The sequence below is a fragment of the Anabrus simplex genome, chromosome 10 (assembly GCF_040414725.1).
Source record: "Anabrus simplex isolate iqAnaSimp1 chromosome 10, ASM4041472v1, whole genome shotgun sequence".
NCBI lineage: Eukaryota > Metazoa > Arthropoda > Insecta > Orthoptera > Tettigoniidae > Anabrus > Anabrus simplex.
This window is the reverse complement of record NC_090274.1, coordinates 96,202,267-96,225,146: the sequence shown is the minus strand read 5'-3', so window position 1 is coordinate 96,225,146 and position 22,880 is coordinate 96,202,267. Positions and strand designations below refer to the sequence as shown.

General features: G+C 38.7%; 1 protein-coding gene across 1 annotated transcript in view; it reads right to left on the bottom strand.

The window, feature by feature from the left end:
* Nucleotides 1-7,862: 7,862 nt before the first annotated feature.
* LOC136881871 (zinc finger protein 665-like) overlaps nucleotides 7,863-22,880 on the bottom strand; it is a 54,161-nt gene continuing 39,143 nt past the window's right edge. The window contains exons 5-6 of the mRNA XM_068229356.1: nucleotides 14,352-15,052; nucleotides 7,863-7,888 (exon numbers count right to left, since the gene is read on the bottom strand). Coding sequence (XP_068085457.1) covers nucleotides 7,863-7,888; nucleotides 14,352-15,052 — 727 coding nt within the window. The remainder of the gene's footprint in view (nucleotides 7,889-14,351; nucleotides 15,053-22,880) is intronic.

The following is a 22,880-nucleotide window of genomic DNA, read 5'->3' as shown; positions in this document are numbered from 1 at the left end:
GAATATATCATTTCTTTTATTGCTTGTTAATACTTGTTTGTGCGAATACAGTGCGTAGATAAACATCTAGCTGAATTGATTGGAAGTAGGTACTCATCCGTATGAAACGTCAATTCCATTTGTAGGCGTGGTCACCAAGTGATGTCCCGATCGTAATGTTTTCCAGAGATATGTGAGGAGAGATCGCTAAAGTTATTATTATTATTATCAGTGATGTGTAAAGAGTGAAGTTGGCATTAATACCTGCGTGTACTAAAGTTAAGCAACGTCAATTTGTCCGAAATCATGCATAGGATGTGTGTTATGAAGGAATGGCAGTAGACTACTCCAAGTTTACGTTAAATTTGGCACTATGACTGTAGTAAATAAAGTAGGTATTTTAGGAATGTCACGGCACGTTGATGTGCAAGTAAAGGTAATGATTTACATGATGAAGTGATTGTGTGGCTTTATATTAAATATAAGTAGTAATTGACGCGTCATGGATATGATATAGAGTTGTTGATGATGTATGATGGTTGTAGTTATTGTTTCTTCGAGAGAGATAGTCATAGTTGTATGAAGTAAGGTCTTGTGACTTCAAATGTTGTAATTGAGAAGTTCACTGATTTCTCGCCAATTCCACGCAATGATTCTAAGCCTACGCATTTTACCTAGCTCAGGATATGATCTCGAGACGTGTACTGCAATGTTTTCTCTTATCCATATTAGGTTACCTAGATAAGCATGTATGTATTCTGGATATGATTTGAGCCTTCACTGATTTACTTAGGATGATCTAGAAAACTCTCACTGAATATAATTACATTTCTGTATAAATTTCAATCTATAGGCCGATCACTGGTGACCTAGATTTTCAAAGATGAATCATTTTTCTTTTAGTTGGAGATAGTGTCATACGATAAAATAGATTTTCCATTGGTGGTATGTGTTATTATAACTCTGTATGACAAGTGTGGTGACGTTTCATGCTACTTCGTACGCACGTAGTCTAATGTCAATAAGATAAGGTCATATTACCTTAAGTTCATGAATCAAATCTTGCGAAAATGTTACTTATTGGATGATTACGGCTTACAATGGACGTAGCTTAGCTCATGATGTGTACCACAAGGAAATATGAGTGTCTAAGAAGCAACTAAGTAGGCAGAAATGAATGTTTAAGACGTAAAACATATACGTGTGTACTTGTCAAAACAATGCAAGAAGAGCTTTATAATAGCCTTATTGATAGTCTTAAAACGGCAGACAGACAATCAGTCAGTGAAAATTTAAGTAATGTGACAGTTTTTAGAATAAATATCAGGTGTTAATTACCAGAATCTAATGCGATTTCCAAGAATAATTGACTTAAACAACTGGAACTCCATTTCTTGACTGAACATTAGCTCAGAAATTCCATTTGCGATTCTTTATTTCTCAATAGTATACCACTAGCAAGACTGTGAATAATAGTTAATAAGATTTTTTTTATTTTCTTTTCTGTGGATGCATCCCATATTCTTAATGTAATTAATTTCAATGTTTATTTTCTTGCCAAGAAGGCACTTGTAAATACCATTAGCTGTGTTGAATTTAATTTATTTACTCATCACCCAACTCGGTAGGTGAATTGAAAGAGAAGGAAAGGGTAGTTTTTTTTCAAGAATCTTCCCAAATGTTCCATGTAATTTATACTAATAATGGATGATTTCGGAGATAAATGAGTTTTAAGAAAGGAAGCAATTTAAGCCGAGAAGGCATTTATTTAGGTTGAAGTCGAAAGATGTGATTTCTCCAAAGTTGTTGACGGACATGAATTATTAGGTGGACAAAGAGTCACTCATTACAAGAGTTACTTCATTAGTAAAAATTTGAAACAATTTCTTGAATATTTGATCTAATATTTAAATAAATATGGAATAGTGAAACCTAAACACTCTTTCTCTGTGTTCTTAGAATAAGGATTAGTTGTAAGAATGTAGTAGTAACAAGCGACGACGATTTCCATAAGAATTAATGAGAATGGTACCTAACTAGATACGAGTAAGAGACGTCTTTCTGCGTGAGTTAGAGACTACCGTTGATCGACCTGGACGTTTTTCTGTTACGGAACTCACACCCTTAGAACTTAGTTACCAGAGTTATTGAAGTTAGAGCTAGTCAGGATCTCTTGTGTCCATGCCTGGACGCGGGAACGGCGCAGGATATTAACGACAGGGAAACCCGACCACTGGTGTTCCTCCGAACGGAAACCCATGGTTTTCGTCAAGTGGTAGTACAACACTCAGAGACCCACACTATCCCGTGGTGTTCCTCGGAAGGCAGGCCGTGATGTCCATTACCAGATGCTAAAACACCCGAACAAGGTTAGTCTCTTTTTATCTCAATGGGATTTTACAACCGAATCTGGACAAAGTGTTAGCCTACGTCATAGTGGTGGATACTATACGCGGGTATTGTAAGCGAATAGTGATCCTCCAACAGACCCATGTATTCCTCAGTTTGTGGTACTAATCACAAAGATGATGGAACTAAACACAGGTAATTTGGTTCAAAATTCAGCATCCCTTGGGCTCGTCCCTTACCCAGACAGGCTTCTGTGTTTGGTCTGAGAGAGATATTTTATTTCACACGAGTCGGTCGGCAGCCCGACCAGGACCCTCTACCCGCCACCTGGGACGCGGCCATGTGTAAGTTATAACGGCAGCGTAGTAGGTTCGTAGTTTTCTATCCCTCCTGGCTTACCGCTCTTACTACTGTCAACGGCTGCCATGCAGAAAAGCCGCATTAGATGACTAGACTCTAATTCTTCTGACCGTAAAATTTTGAAGTCTGATGGTGAGGTTTACCATTTTCCACGTGATGGCGAGCAATCTGTTTAGCTGTTACATTCGCATGACCCTCTAACTGTTGGGTCGCAACCCAGACGCTTTAGAAACCTCCAGGCTATCTGGCTACTCATCTTTGGATCATTCTCCTCCATCGCTTCTGTTAATAGATATCGCTTTTAAGATATCTTCCCCAGCTTGGATCGCTGTCAAAGAGATCACTATATTTTCTCAATATTTCGCTAGATTCTGTATTGTAGCAGTAAAATATAGCCCGACTCTACTGTTGATTTTAAAAGCGCACAAGACATTTCTCAGGGCGATCCTAGGTGAAAGTTAGCTAGGGCCTGGCACAGGAGAATGGACCCTATCTATAAGAAAATTGAGATTTCTTTAAAGAAATGAGTTTATTCAAATTCAATGCAGGTTGAATTGCATATCATCTTGATGCAGATATTAGTCGTCTTCAGAATCGCCTACCAGGTAACCTCGTACTCCCAGGTCTCCTCGTCACCATGCAATCGAATTCGTTCCGCGCGGTCCTTTCGTCATCAAGGAATGGAGCTGGAACACCCAGGTCCGTCCAACATGGGAGTTCGAACTCTTATCTCGTACCTGAAGCTCTAGACGATCTCGAAGCTCTACGATTACCTTGCCGCGAGGTAATCACTCGTAATTTACTTATACCAGTGTCCGTATTTACACAGTCCCCGACACATTTATTCGGCACCAACGATTTACTTTAATATTGATGTAACAGGAAGTTTGAAGTAGTCAGAACTTTACTTGACACATGTAGATAGCAGAATTTAAGTGTCACTTAAGAAGTTGAAGATGCGAAAGAAAAAATAAATCACAGTTCATGGTATTGACTCCTGGAAATAATGAAACTAAAGCTTGTTCACGTATTGTTCACTGTTCGTGGTTGCTTTCCACTTTGAATTATGTAGCATTTGACACACACAAAAAATCGCTGTTCAAGAGTTTATACATTGGGCACTTCTGTTAGCGACGAACTGATAAATTGTTAATCACTCTTATGAAATAAGAAAGTTTAGAAATTATTATGTACAGATATAAATTCAATCCAGTTTGAGTTGATTACCGTTCACTTCAACAAACAATCAATCACCTGTATCGGAGCATTCGAGTATTGAATTGTGCAATAGGCAAACACTCGTATTATTATTATAGCGAAGCATTTTAAGCACTTTCAAGATCACGTTTGCATAGCAAATAAAATAAATTTAACTGAGTTTCAAACTAGAGACAATCTAAGAAAAACACCACGGTTAAAGATATAATGTTGCAGTGTCACTTTGAAGCAATTAGCACATTTATAACACTTGATGGTGAGTAATCTAATTTCCACAATCCGTTGAAAAATTTTATAGACTTGACAAATATCAAAGTCCCTACTTGCACACAAATTCTTAGTCCGATTTACTAAGTTCATTTCACTCGCAGAATTTAAGATTTTGAACAGTACTATGTTCCGACGAACAGAATTACGACGTAGCGTGGCGAGTCAGACATATCAGAACTCCCAGCAGTGACTGGAATCTGCTGCCTAGCTGGCTCGTCTTTCATATGTCGCCAGATGTCGTGATTCTTAAGAAGTGGAATTACGCGAAAATCCCTCGGTGGATTTGTTTGAAACTTGCTATTGTAGACGTTCACATAATTCCCTACAAAATGACGTATCTCTCGAACTGATACAACCATTGATACAGAAGCTTTAAAATTTTCCGAACCGAAGTTTCTGGAAGGCGTGACGTTTATTCTGGAACACTGGTCAATGTCGTGTGGCAAGTGGCTGAGCGGGCGGGTAGCCTATCTCGCTCCTGCATCTACGTCACTCGCAGCTGTTTGCGCTTAGTACGGGCTCGCTCTGCTAAACGTAGATACACCAAACTTGCAGTATATGGCTCGTGTGAGAATTAAATAATATTCATTAAAAATACAGCATGTACCGTGCGTTCCTGGTACAGTATATAGTGTGCAGCCTCAGGGAATCGAGATACGAGAACAATGCTTCACGATATTTACAAAATCTCATATGATTCAGGAAAAGGCTCTATATTCAGAATGTTCTCATCCAGTGAAATGGTAAATTTCTGCCAATCAGCCTTCTTAAAATGATATCTTCAAAAAGGAACTCAGATTCCAACGATTTAAAGATAAGGCGCATAGAACCAAAACGAGGCCAAAGAACTAGTTACAAATAGAGGATTGTGGCGGCGTTTAGTAAATTCACAGAAGGTCGCAGACTGAATGCTGAAAGGCATTACAGTCTGGAATGAAGATGTATTTATGAAAAGGAACGGTCTGCGGTCAGATTGCAGCATATGTCTAGCATATAACAGGATGATTAAGGATTGCTTGCCCCACTGACTTCGCAGATAACTGAGATATGCCTCAGATACTGTAAGTTAATATGTGGTTTATATCCATGCCTCCATCTCATACAGTTGAATGATGCTGGAAGTTTGTTATCATGCAGTAGAATTAGATCACACGAATCTGCCCATTCTACCCCAGCCTCTTCTCTTTTGTCGGTAGCTGTGTAGCCCCATGTTGTATTATGACTGTTGAAATCACCAAACACGAACTTCACATATCGATGCTGGAAGGCTTATTAATTGAGCTCTACAGTGAGAGTTTCAATGTCATCACGGGAGATGATCTGGATGTTGGATAGCACTGACGGTGTTCAACGGCGAAGATTCTAGTCTCGGTGAGTTACCTGAATGCATATTATTAGCGTGTGGAGAAAATTGCGAGGGTATATATATTTTGTGTTCTCTTTCATATTATTGGAATTAAGTTAATAAAAGTAATAAAATTATCTGAAAGCAAAATATTATGCAAACTTACGTAAAATAAACAAGTAACTTCATCCATACAGGGAACGACGATGAGCAGAAAATTGGAGTTGATAAGAGATAAATAAGGTCTGTATTCCAGTAACTTCTGCAACGTAGTCCGATGTATTTTGCTATGTGCAGGGCTGATGTGAGCTTGTATTATTTTAGTGGAAGTTTATCACAACTTCAACTATTAATTTCTGTGCTGAGAAGACAATTGGCAAAATTTACGATGCTTGCGTGTGTTAGAAGTATCAGTGTTATAACAGAAATTTCGCCACACTTTTCTTCAAGATGGGACGTTAATTTTGTGCATTTCTCATCGAATTTGTTCAGACATAACGAGGAACATATTTTCAGTAGAGCAGTGAAATTTAGAGACATTTTAAGTACGTTAATTTGCGAGGTTTCATTTCCACGGACGTAGAATCAGTTGTGCATGCAAATTGGAAAGTTTTGGTCAACTTGTAATTTGTAAATGTCAATAATTATAAGAATTATTATTTAATTATTTATCTTGTACATGGCTACTTCACTAAAAACAATTAATATTTACAATAATTATCGCATCTCATACTAATAACAATAATAATAATCGATTCCATCACGCTAGTAAGTTGAAGACAGGGGGGAGTTCGATTTTAATCTATCTCTATCTTTAGATGGCCATGGAGAATGTATTAGCCAAGGATATTGTATGTGATCTCTATAGGATTATTCTTTTAGGTGATGTATTCTTCAGCATAACAGAATTTTGATTGAGTTATTTATATTGATTTTTATACTATACTATGCTATGCTATCTGTGTTTTCGTTAGCATATTTTTTATATAATCTTTTCAAGTTGAATTTGCATACATCTTCAGTCTGGGAAGCCATTTTTGTTTATTTACGTACATTGCTTAGCTACCATAGCACACAAATGATCAGGTAAGTAAGGTTAACCGAAGTTTATATACCTGAGCTGACATATTATGCATTGAGCTGGATGATGCAAACAGTAGTAATGTTTCGGCTAATGACAAAAGTAATTCCTCTCAGCCTACGTGTAGCCATTGCGGACAACTGTTTAAGCCCACTCGGGGGGGTCAATATTCAGATTTCGAAAAGACATCCGAAATTTCACCGATCACGGCCAGTGAATAGACAGACAGCTGGGGCATCCAACCACCAAGTAATGAAATAAATTTAGGAACATCTGCAGAACAAGGGAATGAATCTGGAAAAGAAATAAAACAACAAAACACACATAACTCGTACTAACAAGAGCAAATGGTGATATGGAGGGACAAGCTACAAAGTGACGTCAATGATTCTGAATTTTTCTTACTTGTAGAAGAATTTCTAAAGTTTCTGTCCACTGCTATGTTTTTTGCCTGGGCCTAAACACCCACTAAGGAAATTTTCCGAGGCGCGTAAAAAGAACTCGTATGTTAATACGGAAAAAGAATATAAACAAAGCTCAAATCCGCAAAGGTCAGCTAACAGGGATAGAAAAAAAAACGAAGTAAATATTTATATCAGTTAACTCAATTTCAGTTCCACAATCAACGTAGGAAAGCAGTTAGAACGGTCCTTCATGAAAACAATGAAAGATGTCTGATTAATTGTCAACATTTATATGGTTATTTGCATGAAATATAGGACATGATATAATTCAGTGAGAGAAAATTATCCACCAAAAGTTAGTGAAGCTACACAAACGGTTCAAAATAACACGTTCAATGTTATATCTAAAGATGGAATACAGCTTGCAACAAGTAGAATTACGGTGGACACTTCACCTGGACCTGATTAGAGCTATTACAAGTGACTTAGCTTCCGAGATAATTGCCACAATAGCCACTCGTATGCTTCAAACAGGACAGGTACCACCGTGTTTTAGAAAGGCAAGAACCGTTCTTATACACAAGGGAGGTGCCTCTGGTGACATAGCAAACCGGAGACCAATCACAATATTTTCTCTTGTTAGGGGAGTAATTGAGCGAGCTCTTGATAAACGCCTAAGAGAATACGGTGCTTTTATTCCACAGCAACGGGGATTTATATCTTCAGCCGGTACACATATCAGTACTTCTACACTCGATTCGGTTTTAAATGCCGCAAAACTGAACAAAACAGATCTAACAGTGATTTCTGTAGACCTCAGTAAGGCGTTTGACAACATTGGGCACCATCATTTACATCAGACCTTGAGGGCATTAAGAATACCTGAAAAATTAAGGGAACTAATAGTTAATCTCCAGACAGGAAACAGTACAAAATAGAAACTGTAACTGGAAAGACAGCCACCTTAAGCCTAAAAAAGGGGTGTTATGCAGGGCTCACCTCTTTCTCCCTGTCTCTACAATCTAGCAAACTAACTGAAGACTCTCTCACAAGCCACCATGGATTTTCTTTAGTACCACATCTTCCACCTTTAATGATCACAGGTTTCGCTAATGACTTGATTGTCGAACAGCAGCTCTTCAGCTCTCGAAAACAGTCACTTTATATCAAACCAATTAAATCTACGGCAATCTGCACCCAGCTGAATTTAAGAGCTATGATATATCGAGTTTGCAACAAGGAGAAACAATCCGCTATCTGGGACTTAACTTTTCGAATGAAATATTTTTCTACCTACACAGGAGCTTAAAATATTACAAAATAAAATAGAGAAATTGATTTTTTGTCCACTATTACAGGCTGACCATAAATTTAAAATAATAAACACAGTTATATGCCCATCTCTCATATACCCATTCCAAACTATAAAGCCAGAGAAAACTATAAAGCCAGAGAGAATGGTCTACAATGAGGAAATGTATAAAAGGTTGGGACTCTTCTGCGCCACTTGGGAAGCTCATCTTCACCACATTAAAATCTGTAAGGTAGTATTAAACCCAGGTGACGAATACATCCATGCTACAAGAAATCTGAAGGAAGAAATAACTCTCACACTACAATCCCTCAATGTCCCTCCATCTGACAATTTGCTACATCCACGCCTAGAAATAACTGATGCCAGGAAAGTGAAAAGAATACTGATAGAAAGGGCATTCATTGAGTGGTGTGACTTGCAGCAGAAAGGAAGAGGAGTATGTTTGTACAATGAATATACTCCTGCCAACTCCTGGGTTCGAGACCATCAAGGCTTATCATGTAGTGAATGGCGTGAAGCAATTAAGATGACAGCAAACATTTCAGGAGTTAGATCATTACCAGGAAGATCTCAGAACGATTCCCTTTGTAGGCGCTGCCTCAAGGAGACAAACGCTTGCGCATATTCTGCTATCTTTTCCTTATGGTGAACGTTTAAGGAACACGTGTCATCATAAAATCCGCTCGTTAATTGTGACAACGCTGAAAAACCATAGTTTCCAGGTATTTGAAGAGGTTCATGGCTTAGCGGACAACGGAAGCCACAGAAGGATCGACATCATTGCTTTCAAGAATAAGAAGAGAGGTTACATCATCGACCCCACAATTCGCCTTGAAAGCCATAAATCGCAGGCCCCAGATGTTAATCTTGAGAAGAGGAATGTTTACTTACCCGCAATTCGTTACTATAGGGAGAAATACCAGCTAGAGGAAATCAACATAGTAGGTGTGATGATTGGAGCTAGGAGAACTATTCCCGTTTTTGTCGCTAATTTCAGGAAACAGATGTCTCTGCCAGTTACAACGTTACGGGAGATTGCCATCATAGCAAGGAGGGGTTCACTGATAATTCTAAGAAATCATTGCTACAATTAGGTTACCTCTCTTCTAAAAATAAATGTAAAAGTATACTTTCTCGCAAGGCAGCCTCTGCATGAGAGGAAGTGTTTCATAAAATAAAAATGACGTGTTTAGCATTAGAGGTCGCCTCAAGACATTTTCTGGCAAGCTAGTTAATGATAAAATTCATATGAAATGTTTGGCCTTCACATATGGTCTAGTTATTCTATCCAACAATAGGCAAGAATGAATCCAGTCCCTGCAAAAACTTCATGAAATTGCATCTAAAACGAATTCAAATCTCATATTAGAAAATCTGATACATGGAAGGATCTACTCAATACTTACACAAAGAAATTCTGGTAACTCGGTTTGGCAAAATTCCTCAGGTAAATAATTTCAAACACTTGGGGAAATCATCCAAACATCTGCATTAAAACAAGACGAAAACGGAGATATATATTTATATTAAAAGTAGGCCATAAAAACACACGGAAAATGTACAACAAAAAATCAATATCTCGCAACAAATTAAAACATTATAACACTGTAATTAAACGTGAAGCATTGCACACGTCACAAAACTTGGTCATTGGAGAAGGATCGCTATCTAAAATTATAAAAAAAACAAAGAAAGAAAGAAAGAAAGAAAGAAAGAAAGAAAGATCAGTCCTCAGGGAACTATTTTGCCCAGTATGCATAGAAGAAGTGTGGTTGAATATGAGGTCTCCGGAATTATACCAATATAGTGAGAAAATATCAGACACAATTGGGATAAGTCGATTTAAATTTGATGGCAATATTCAAGGAATGGATGATGAAAGACTCACTAAAAAGACATTTAATTCTGCCTCATTCCTAAAAGTGAAGAATAATTGGATAATCGAAATTGAAGAAGTCCTTCCAGAAATCAGCATACCAGATGAAATTATATAGGACATGCCTAGCTTTAGGACGTTGGTGAACAAACATCATTTTGCTAAAAACGCAAGATGAGAACACCACTGCATGGACTGAAGAACGGATGAAAAACACAGCGAGGGAAGAGAATCAGGGAAGAGAAGAGAGCACACTCATCTGCTAAATATGTACAATCTTGCTCCTTAGTTGAGCATATTTTCAAATAATAATAATAATAATAATAATAATAATAATAATAATAATAATAATAATAATAATGATAATAATGGAATGAGTAACAGTTACTATCCAATTGGTATGGTTTGTTTTGTGAAGGGTCAGTCTTTGATACATTTGTGATAGCATGGGGTTCGGTCTACTAAGGTTTGGTGTGGATGCTGAGTCAGTGTCATATGCGTCTGAAGTATTATATTACCAAGTGAAGTGAGAAACTTCCTAACTGTCCAAAACTGTCAGTGTAGATGTGTTCTATTTGTCCATGTAGTTATAAAACAATGTGACTCAGTGAGTGAGGTAGTTTCCTAGAGGATCTCCAGAGGTAAGAGTGTAGATAATGTCCAGGTTTCTTTGTAAAAATTGCCCGAGGGAAAATCGTTAGGACAGAGTGTTTGAAATATGGTACGGTTCCATGGTTTGGACATTGAATAGGATCCTTTATCCAAGAGGGATCCTTTGTTCATCTACTAACTCCATTAATACGAGTGAAATGCATGTAATATTCCACAGACCCCATTATACTTGAGGTCATTCATGATGGCAATACTCTTGATCGATAAATTGTCGGGTAATATGAGGAAGATTTGTGCTGTAGTAAAAGGTTATCCGTGGCAAGATTTGTTTGCTCACTTGTAATCCAATGGAGAGCGACAGGTATAAACCTGTTCATATTTTAATGAGGTGGACCCTGTTTGGAAATAGAAGGCATGTTACAACAGTATTCATGTTAAAATAAATTGTGGAGTTATTTGAATTTTAATGCTATTGCAAATGATAGAGTGGATTCTCTGTAACAATTCTGAACATTTGGCTTTGTATTCCAGCTTCAATGTTTCCATAACATTGTCATAGTTCGTATTGCCACTGAACATTTAACTATTTTGGTGTCAGAAGGATGTCCTTAGATATTAAGGATTTCCATTTCTTGATATATTCGTAGTGCAGCTAGGTGTTAATGATTGCCAATGGCATGTCCTCCACTGGAAAGTAGGATGGTGGTTTAAGTGTATGGAAGGGATTCTTGGGATTGCTCGGCCATGCTACGATCATGAAATGATGTAGTTAGTCAACTGTTACTATATGAGAGGTGAGCATTCTAGTTTGACACAGAGTCAGGACCACATGGTATTCCATAAGATGTAGTAGTAATCTGCCATTAGTCCATGGGCTACCCGTGATTTATGGTCATGTTGTTCATAAAGGAGGTGTAATATTTTAGTAAGACTATATTGTTGGAATTAGTTGAACTCCGTGACCAATAATATTTATTTATTTATTTTGGGCTTGATTGAACGTGATAACACAATGTTAACAGGATTTCTTTTCACAGGTTTTCATGGATTTATTCCAATTACAGACTTGAACCTGTTGTTTTGGTTCTTGAAATAACCTCATTCATTTAATATAAAAATTATTCTTTTATGCTGTTTTATATTATGCTATTAATTCACTGGCACTTAAAGTCCTCTCATTTTGGAGGGGCACTTTGGTCATCAGGCATGTTCAATTAACTTCAGTGAAGGGTCACTTTGGTCATCAGCAACGTTTTATTAACTTCAATAAGAGCTCAATTTGGTCATCAGGCACATTTCCTAAACCTTAAACATTAATTTTTGGATGGCCATGATAGCTTAGTAATGTGAATTGGAGGTTACTCTGATTCAATTGATGGTCCAGATAACTTGTCCTATGCTGATGGTCAGTTAGTGAACAGCCTAAATTAAAAACAAGGACTTCAGACCACCTCCTGATATTTAGACGTTCGAGAAATCGGAAGCATAACACACAGTTGTTTATAGAACCGAGCAGAATGAATCTCATGTTGTCATTTTACAGTTATCTACAAAACGGTTTTCAGTAAATAGCCCTTAAGGCTTTCTTTTGTGCTGGATATTAATTTTATACTGAAATCGTCCATCCTAAAAATTATATTAATATCATTGCCTGTGCTTGTTGTTTTAAAGGGCCTAACATCGAAGGTCATTGGCCCATTAATATCGTTGATCGCAGACCAGTGTTTAAGGCAATATTTGTAAACATTTCTGCCATCACATTTCATTGTTTTTGATTGAATAAACATAGTCAAATTATGTAAGCTATTAATTTAAGTATGTAGGACTTCCTGGATACCCGATAGTCATGTCTGGAAATGACAAAGAGCCATTAACACCCCCTGAGGCACAATAGTTAACAATTCATGCTGAAGACCCGGAACAGGCAATTATCAGTTTGACATGACGAGAAGGGTTCAGTACTCAGTATGTCTCTACAACACTTGCAACGCTGAGATATAACAGACTTTGTGACTTCGTGGTTTGAATAGAGAAAGGCGAGTGACCAATTCTCTGCCACCAGGTAAACAAAAATGGAGAAACTTAAGCGCGAGTATACTGCAGCTGCCCACATACGAGTCCTTACTTACAGACGCCTCCTTGAGAACTACGTGACCTTCATAAATAGCAGCGGGCAAAGAAGTTGAACTTTCAATTTGCATTCAGAACAGGTTGACAGAAACAATATTATCGTGCAAAAGCCGAGGGAGCAGGTACAGTTTTGAGCTACTGGTATACTCATAATTATGGAACACAATAGTGACATGTAAGAAGGGTGCTCAGACTTGAGCAACAATTTCTTCCATTGTATACCCTATTATAGCTTGATTCGCACTCATTTATACTCTTGAATTATTCAATCAAACGTTTGAATACTTTTTCCTGCGCTTCTAGTATTATACCACTTGTTTTTGTCGTATGATTCTTCTGTGTTCATCTGGATTACTTCCAATCTTCGCATATGGATGAACACTCAATGAGTGTTTCTAAGCACACTTGTACCGAAGTCCAAAAACAAAAAAGGGACGTCCATGGCTGACAGCAAGCGAGTGTCATATATCTGTGATTGATGAGGGGATAACTCATGAAATGTCCTTTGCAACTTTCGTTTCCTGAAGATTGTATCTCAGAGAAAATGGTACAAGGGATGGAACGCCCTCCAGTGAACATCATGAGGTGTACCGAGGTGCCGTCCAGGATGAAGAACTTATTAGTCGTCTGCTCTGTTCGATCGCATGTGCCTGGCTACATCTGCATAAATGGAGGACTTGTGGAACTCTGGAATCTGGAACAGTAGTTAATGGGACATAAAGCAAAATAACACAATTTTTAAATCACATGCGGCATCTCTAAAGTGTTGTTTACAGGTGAATGATTTAGTCATTTGATTCTCTGGGCATTTTAACCCATTAACGAGGACTAGTGTGCCTTCACACCCGTAAGTGTTCGGATATGCAATATTAGATTTAATTTCTGACTGAATGATTTACCACAGACATTGCCGGAATAATACTTCTCTACTGTGTGAGTCCGCGTGAGACGTTCTAAGTCGCCTTAAAGGATAAATGATTTGCCGCAGGTGATACAAGAGTTTGGCTCAAAGGCCGTGTGAGTCCGCCCGTGACAGGTATAGGTAGGACTTCGAGTTGAAGGATTTGCCACAGATATTGCAGCAGTATGGCTTGTTGGCTTTGTGGGAAAGCGTGTGATGTTGTCTCTTTCCAGGATAGATTATTTGCTGCAGACATTGCAACAACATGGCTTCTTGTCTGTGTGTGTCCGGAGGTGACAAGTTAGCTGCCATTTCATCATAAATGACTTCTTACAGAAAGTACAGAAGCAAGGATTGTTGCCTGTGTGACTCCGTATGTGACAAGTCAGGTAGTATTTTGTGCTAAAGGATTTTCCACAGATGTTGCAGGAGTATGGCTTATCGCCTGTATGAGTACGTGAATGATGCTTCAGGACGGAATTAAGGCGGAATGATTTTCCACATACATTACAACAGTACGGCTTCACGCCTGTGTGAGTGGAGATGTGAACTGTTAGTTGGCCTTTATGGACGAATGATTTACCACATAAACCGCACAAAAAAGGCTTCTCGCCTGTGTGAGTAAACATGTGTCGCGCTAAGACGCTATTCTGGATAAACGATTTGCCACATACACTGCAATAATATGGCTTCTCGCCTGTGTGAGTCATGTTATGACGTGATAAGTGACTTTTCTGAATAAATGATTTGCCACAGACATTGCATAAGTATTGCTCCCCCCGTGTGTATGACGGCGTATGAACTGCTACGTTGGCTCTGATGGGCAAGGATTTGCCACAGATATTGCAAATGTGCGAGTTCCTTCCTGTATCAGACCAGATTTGATTGGTTAAGTAGCGCGAATTCACAAACATTTCACAACATACAGAGCAATATTTTACTAACCTACTTGTATTCAAAAGCATTGGCTCTGTGAACAAGTTGTCCTTTGTAAAGCATTTATGGCAATATTCGCACAAATAGAGCGGGTGGATCCTAAGGTGTTCCGACAAGCTGCTCCCGCTACCGAACAGCTTTCCGCAGTGATCACATTTGAAGGGACGATCATCTTTGTGTCTCTTCAGGTGTCGCAAGAGGCCCAACTTTCCGGCCAGGACCTCACCGCACACACTGCACCTAAAACAAGGTGTTCCGACATCCGCAGGTCTCGATCTACAATGACAAATTAAAACCAAGTGACCAATAGTCATTCAGCTAACTCCACTATAACTCACAAAAAGGGCATTCCTACTCAACATTCCAAACACTGATATCCCATGCAGAGAACTCGTTATTCATGAACATCACATTCATGAGGGCAAACTACATCTGAGGTCAAATACAGAGGTGGACTTAAATTTCAAATGCTCTCACTTGTTACGGGGATGTGTTGCATCATTTCTCTCGAATCAGAATATCACGCACAAGAAACTTCTCACGACTTTCTTTGCTTTACGTCGAACCGACACAGATAGTCGTATGGCGACGATGGGACAGGAAAGGGCCAGGAGTGGGAAGGAAGCGGCCTTGGCCTTAATTATGGAACATCCCCAGCATTTGACTGGTGTGAAAATGGGAAACCACGGAAAACCTTCTACAGGGCTGCCGACAGTGTGGTTCGAACCTACTATCTCTCGAATACGGGATACTGGCCGCACTTATGCGACTGCAGCTAACGAGCTCGGTCTTCTCACGATTTAGGAATGCACGAGTTAAAAGACAACTTAATGAGAAGTGGTCATGCTCAAAAGTATATATAAAATCTCTTTAATCCGGCACACATTTATCTATTGAAATTCGTATATGTCTGTTCTCCTACATGTAGGACGGCATATGCTTTGGAGTTTTGATCTCGTTCAACCACTCTGCGCTTTGGGGCGGGCAGATAATCAGTTATTGTAATAAGACGCTCGTTGTTGAGGTTGCTTGGGAGAATCTCAGTGTTTAAGATATTAATAAAGTTGAGAACATTATTTGCCAAAAGTCAACAAGATCTGCTGAATCATGGCTGATACTTTATGAATGTTATTTTTTGCCTTCTTGAGATAATCCGGAGTGTAGATGATGAAGGAGCGCTTTATTGAGCCAGACTATGTTAAGCCTTGTAAAACAATAATTTTACGAATTAGCAGTGTCAATATAATCTTTCGTCCTGAGAATCCTGTGAGCCAACTTATCCTAAGTCCACTTACGATACTTCGTCCTAAGCAAATCATAACTTGCGATAGATAGTTTGGCGTTGATATTTTGGGTTACCATTGTAGTTCAAGTCACATTATTACATTATTGACAAGGATTTTGTTGACTTAGGCGGGAATTTTACTATTGTTTTGCACGTTCTGCTCGGTTTCATTCATAAGAAGCAATGAGCCTTGGGCGGATGTTGGTTGATCTTGCACTGCAGCTAAACCAGTGTCCCAAAGGTAAGAATAATATTGATTAGTACATTATATATTTCTATTTCTATGCTCTACAGATATTGAAAAGTAATTTGTTGATGTTTTAGAAAAGAGTCTTCCTCTTTATGAGCCAAACAGTAATTAGCTTGTTAATCAATTTCTTTTACAGTGTTTAATGACAATGACAATGAGCTTAAGGGAACAGAAACTGCCTTTCCTTCTATGAATCTAAAAGTAGATAAAAAAGTGGAAATAAGTATTAAGTTCACCGCACTTTATAATCATGAAAGGTTATACCGTATTTGTTTTTAAGAGCCAACGCAATTTGTTCAAGAACTGTTATTCGTGCATGAGCTTTTATCTGCTGGATAGTAGCTTAAAAATATTTTTTGTCCACAGGCCCCTACTGTTACGATGCCCGATTTTGTGAAGGAGAAGAGGAAGAGGACGAAGAAGATAGTGGAGAAAAGGTGTACACTCAATTAAAATGTGTTACAGTGAATACGCATTTCACTGACGTAGGTTACAATGATCAAGTCTCCACGCCAATTTATCCGCCGCTTGTTGCTGAAGAGACTGAAATAGAATGCAGTGCCAATTCTCAAGGGCTTGTGGGTAGTTCTGGTAAGAGATCACAGTCTCCACAAGAGCATTCGTTGGAGAGTGGCTCTAATGATACCCCATCCAGTGCCTTTTCTTCTGTTCGTGACATCAAGCAAACAGAGAGCGGAACATTTTGATCCCCTCTCGTACAACTGGTGCTAGATTGGTTCCGTACTCAGATTCTGAATATGAAGATGAAGATTTTGAAAATAATAGGAATGGATGTAGGAAAAGGAAAAGAAATACTCTTTTGTGGAAGAAGAATGTGAGGAAAGTTAAGTTATTAGTGGAGAAACATGTGTCTCTTCAGCTGGTAAGTTAGTTGGTAAGCGTGTCTTTCCTTCTGAATGTAGAAACTGCAGAACAAAGGTAAATGAGGTTGAATGACAGCAAATATTTAATGAATTTTGGAGTGCAGAGAAGAGTTGGGACCTTAAAGGACAATACATTATTTCCCTTATGGAGGAAAAGACAGTTACAAGGCATAGGCCACGATGTCATGAGACACAACGGCAACGAACTGCAATATATATTTATCATTTAAACGTGTCAAACAATAAAATCCACGTTTGTCAAGGAATGTTTTTAAATACACTACGGATAAGTATTAAAATGGTGAAAACTGTCTTGAAAAAGGCCAGTGGGTGTGGTATGATTGTTGATGGAAGAGGTAAACACACGCCATCAAATAAAATCTCAGAAGAGCTTTGTCATGACATTAGAGCACATATTGACAGATATCCAGTTTATGAGAATCATTACAGCAGGGAACATAGGAAATGAACTGAATCTATCAAAAATGTATTCCTTATACTGCCAAGAATGTGCCAAGGAAGGAAAAATAGCAGCAAAAGAATGGTTGTTTCAAAAAATATTCAATGAAGAGTATAACATCGCTTTTAAGTTGCTAGATAACGATACGTGTGACAAGTGCGATGAATATAATATTCAGATAAACCAACAATCGTCCACACAACATGAGATATCTAAAATTACGGAAAGGAAGAAAGAGCACTTGGAAGAAGCCGCCCGCCGCTACAAGATGAAAGCAAATGACAAGGAAACTTGCGGCGAAAACGAGAAAGTCGTAATGGTGGACCTACAAAAATGTTTACCGACACCATATCTAACAAATTCAGAGTGCTACTACCTCAGGAAGTTATGGACACTAAACTATACTCTATATGATTCCACACTAAGAGAGTCCTATTGCATGATGTATGATGAAACCTGTGGAGGAAATGAGATGGCTTCATGTTTCTTGAAATGGGCAAATAATCATCTAACTGATGAAACACACATCCTCACTGTCTGGTCAGATAACTGCTCAGGTCAGAACTCAAATCATCAAATGATTATCATGTACTTCTGGCTTATTTCAAAATGGAAACATTTGCAAGTTATTAACCACAATTACTTGTTGCGTGGGCATGTAAGTGGATACCGTACACAGCATTATTGAAAGGAAGAAGAAAAGCATCGAGACACAAAACATCTTCACTTGTAATGAATGGATAAACCTCGTAGAAGAAAGTGATAAAAAATAAAAGTTGAAAGAATGTGTTTGGCAGATTTCAAAGATTTCTTGGGTTTTTCAAGAAAAGACAGCAACATGATTGTTCTGAGGAAGAAAAACACCCAAGGAGAAAACGCACATATTTCTGATATGGTTTGGATCCAGGTGAGAAATGACAAACTATACACCTAGCAGTACAAAACCTCGTTCCAGGATGAAATGTTCAAAGAAGTCAATTTGAGGAGGAATACCAGAAGTGCCAGGACATCTTTCTCACAAACTCTTCCTATGATTAGAACTGTTAAGAAGTCAATTAGTAAAGAAAAGTATAAGGATTTGTGCACCATTTTGAACTGGGTTCCAGAAGAATATCACTTGTACTTCAGGAATCTCAAGACTAAAGAATCCGTCACAGAAGACTACCCTGACTCGGAATAAAAATTGCCTGGTTAGCAGTTTTGGCTCAGGATCTATAAACTTTTAACATAAGCGCAGTAGCGCTCAATGCTGTACTGAATTTTATTTTTCTTCCTTGTGACTTTTATATGTTTATAATAAAGTCAATTTGAAAGGAGTTAGCGCTATAATTTTATAGTTTAACATGTATTTTTCCTATCCTAAGTCCTCTCCACATCCTCACAAATAGATATCTTAAGTCCACAAAAGTATTTTAAAAATGAGAGAACAAAAACCCGTCATCACAGTATTAAGAACAAGAGCTTATGATTATATAAATGTAAGATAAATGTTATTTCAGTCTTTTGTTACGACCTTGCAGGGAAATTTGCGAGTAAAATTTCGTTTTCTGGTTCTACTGTTAAACTCACCATTTGGACTTGAGATAGTCTGGTTCTCAGGTACAGATTTACTGTCACGCAAACATATATAATGTATTTTTACATTCTGATATCTTGTAGCATTCTATTATGTCACAATGTGGTTATTTCTAACTACGCAGTTTTGATGTGCAATCAAACATAGCCAACCTAGATATAAGAAGGTTGGTTTATACAAGGAATTTCATACTACCATGTGTTACATCAGTCTGTCTTAATTACAGTCTTTAACAGAGGCCGTATGCAACATGGAAACCACTAATCCTGATGAAATCCAGGCAAAGCTGAAATTTAACAAGCAGGTGATGGCTCTTTCCCTAACACTGATGCTTTCTTTTCTCTTCCAGATACTGCTGTCATAGACTTTATGAAGGCAACAAGGAATATAGCTTTGGTATTAGTGTTTTATTGCAATGTTCTGACATCCTGAATTTGAACCCAGATGCAAGCTATCATGTCCCTAAATATTCTTACAAGTGTTCCTTTAATCCTGCGGCTAGAAGGAACATAAAAACCAAGGCATGAACCAAAATTCCAGATGACAGGACGTTCAAATGCACAGCAGTTGATATTGCTGCTATGTAAAGGAAAGAATGAGATTCCTTACATTTCAAAGATTATGGACAACGTGGATTGATAACATAGTTGTGTAGCATCCAATTCTGTGCCTGTCTTCCCACCGCACAATAGTTCTACATATTCTAGGAAAGAAGAGCGTGAAATACACATTTCTTGGTTACAGGAGAGATCCGCTTACAACGAGCACATGGGAAAATTCGATCACGCAGCCCAAAATATATCGTAATATGAACTGGCACTTCCCAATTCATGTTGTATGCACTGAATTCGCATGGTCCAGTCGAATGCATGACTTCCGCACAAGAAAAGTAATGTTAATACTACACTCTTAGGAGAAAATAAGTGGACAAACAAAAGGGACAGTTCGGCGGCATCCGCTTCCGCAGGCTCCCAGGGGCCTCCACCTCCGCCTCCGCACGGGGGGCCTTCTCAGGGGCCTCCTCCTGCGCCCCCGCACTGGAGGCCTTCCCAGGGGCCCGCTCCTCCTCCCGCGGGAAATTTGTTATTTGGTAAACAAAGCCGCGTGCTTTTTGACAGCTGTCATCGACAACAACGCATCGCTAACCTCACTGCTGCTATCTTGACGGGCCTAAATCTCAATGCTGCCAACTTAAGCTCACTAGCGCGAGATTTGAATCGGTAAACAAAGCCACGCGCTTTTTTGACAGCTGTTATCGCAACAACGCATCGCTAACCTCAGTGCTACTATCTTAACGGGCCTAAACTTCAGTGCTGCCAAGTTAACCTCACTAGCGCGAGATGTGAATGGGTAAGCAAATCGACGTGCTTTTTTGACAGCTGTCATCCACCATCTTGCATCGCTAACCTTAGTGCTGCCCTCTTTACGGCACTGCTAAAAAATTCCGTTAGCTGTCATCCACCATCTTGCATCGCAAACCTCAGTGTTGCACTCTTTAGCTCTCTTGTTTGGAAACAAACCTACGTGCTTTTTTGACAAGCAGCCATCTTTAATCAACAGAGCACCGTTTTGCCCTCTATAGCTTCATACCTTTGAGGCGGATAATTTGAAAAATGCTTTTTGACAGCGGCCATCTTTAATCAACAGAGCATTGTGCTGCACTCGTTAGCTACTTACCTTTGAAATGTGCTATTATTTGGAAACAAATCCACGTGCTTTCTTGACAGCAGCCATCATTAATAAACAGAGCATCGTGCTACACTCTTTAGCTACTTACCTTTGAAATGTGATGGCGGTACATTCCACGTGCTCTTCTTTGGAAATAAATCCGCGTGCTTTTTTGACAGCTGTCATCCGCCATCTTTAATCAACAGAGCATCGTGCTGCCCTCTTTAACTACTTAAATATGAGGCGGAAAATTGGAAAAATTATATTTGACAAGCTGCCATCTTTAATCCACAGAGCACCGTGCTGCTATCTTTATCATAGTAGTGGGCAGTTTCTACGTAACAGCTGTCACCCGCCATCTTGCATCGCTAACCTTAGTGCTGCCCTCTTTAGCTACTTGCCTTTGAGACGGACAATTTGAAACATTCTATTTGACAGCAGCCATCTTTAATCAAGAGAGCACCGTGCTGCCCTCTAGCTACATACCCTTGAGGCGGATAAATTGAAAAATTCTATTTGACAAGCTGCCATCTTTAATCAAAGAGCATCGTGCTGCAATCTTTAGGTACACACATTTAACACGTGGTGGCGGATAATTTGAAAAATTCCGTCAGCTGTTATCCGAAATCTTGCATCGCTTACCTCATTGCTGCTATCTTTACGGTACTAAACCTTATCGTTGCGGTGGTGGGAAATTTAAAATCTACCTGCATTTTTTTGACAGTTGCCATCTTGAATCATGAGAGCACCGTGCTGCTATCCTGCGGGTAATTCCGTCCGCTGTCATCCGCCATCTTTAATCAATAAAGCACCGTGCTACATAGATTTAACAATGTGGTGGCGGCAACTTGAAATTCTATCCAGATGCCATCTTTAATCTACTGAGCACCGTGCTACTATACCTTTGAATTGTGGTGGCGGATAATTTAAAATTCCGTTAGCTATCATCATTAAAGATTAGTGCATTCGTGAACCTAACAACTCATCTACTATCTTGAAGGAGACTATACGACACCTCCTCTACCTCCTCGGCCTCCTCTACCTTTTCCTCATCGTCTAGCAAGGCATAGCTTTATCGAACTTGCATCGCCAAGGCGTGAGTGTGCAGCGATAACATCATTGTGCATGTTTTAGACTTGTAGATTACAAAAGAAACATAACAAGACTAGAATCGATGCCGTTAACTTTAACATGTGATCAGAATATTAACTGATGGGTTCAGATCACTAAATAAGTGATCAAGACTAGAATCGAGCACTGTACAACATGTGTTTGGAACATGTCAGGGCATACCTTCGTTCTAAGAAAATCAGATTGAAACATAACAAGACTAGAATCGATGCCGTTAACTTTAACATGTGATTAGAACATTGATTGATGTGTTCAGATCACTAAATAAGTGATCAAGACTAAAATCGAACACTGTACAACATGTGTCTAGAACATGTCAGGGCATACCTTTTTTTCTAAGAAGATCAGATTAAAACATGACAAGACTAGAATCGATGCCTTTAACTTCAACATGTGCCTAGAACATTAAATCAGATTGAAACATAACAAGACTAGAATCGAACAATGCACTCGATGTTGTTAACCTCAACATGTGATCAGAACAGTAACTGGTGTGTTCAAAACACTAAATAAGTGATCACGACTAGAATCGAACACTGTGCAACATGTGTTTGGAACATGTCAGGGGATACCTCTGTTCAAAAAGATCAGATTACAAAAGAAGTGATTAGGAATAGAATCGAACACTGTACTCGATTCAACATATGATCAGAACATCAATTGATGCGTTTACAACATATCTGGGGTGTAATTTTGTTCTAAGAGAAAAATAGATAAGACTAGAATTCTGAGCAGCTTGCGTAAGATAGCGATTGTTATAACCTTTTCCTGCTGTGTCAAGGCATAGCTTTACCGAACATACAACGCGATCTTATGCATATCACGTAGCTAACTCGCTCAGTAAACGTTA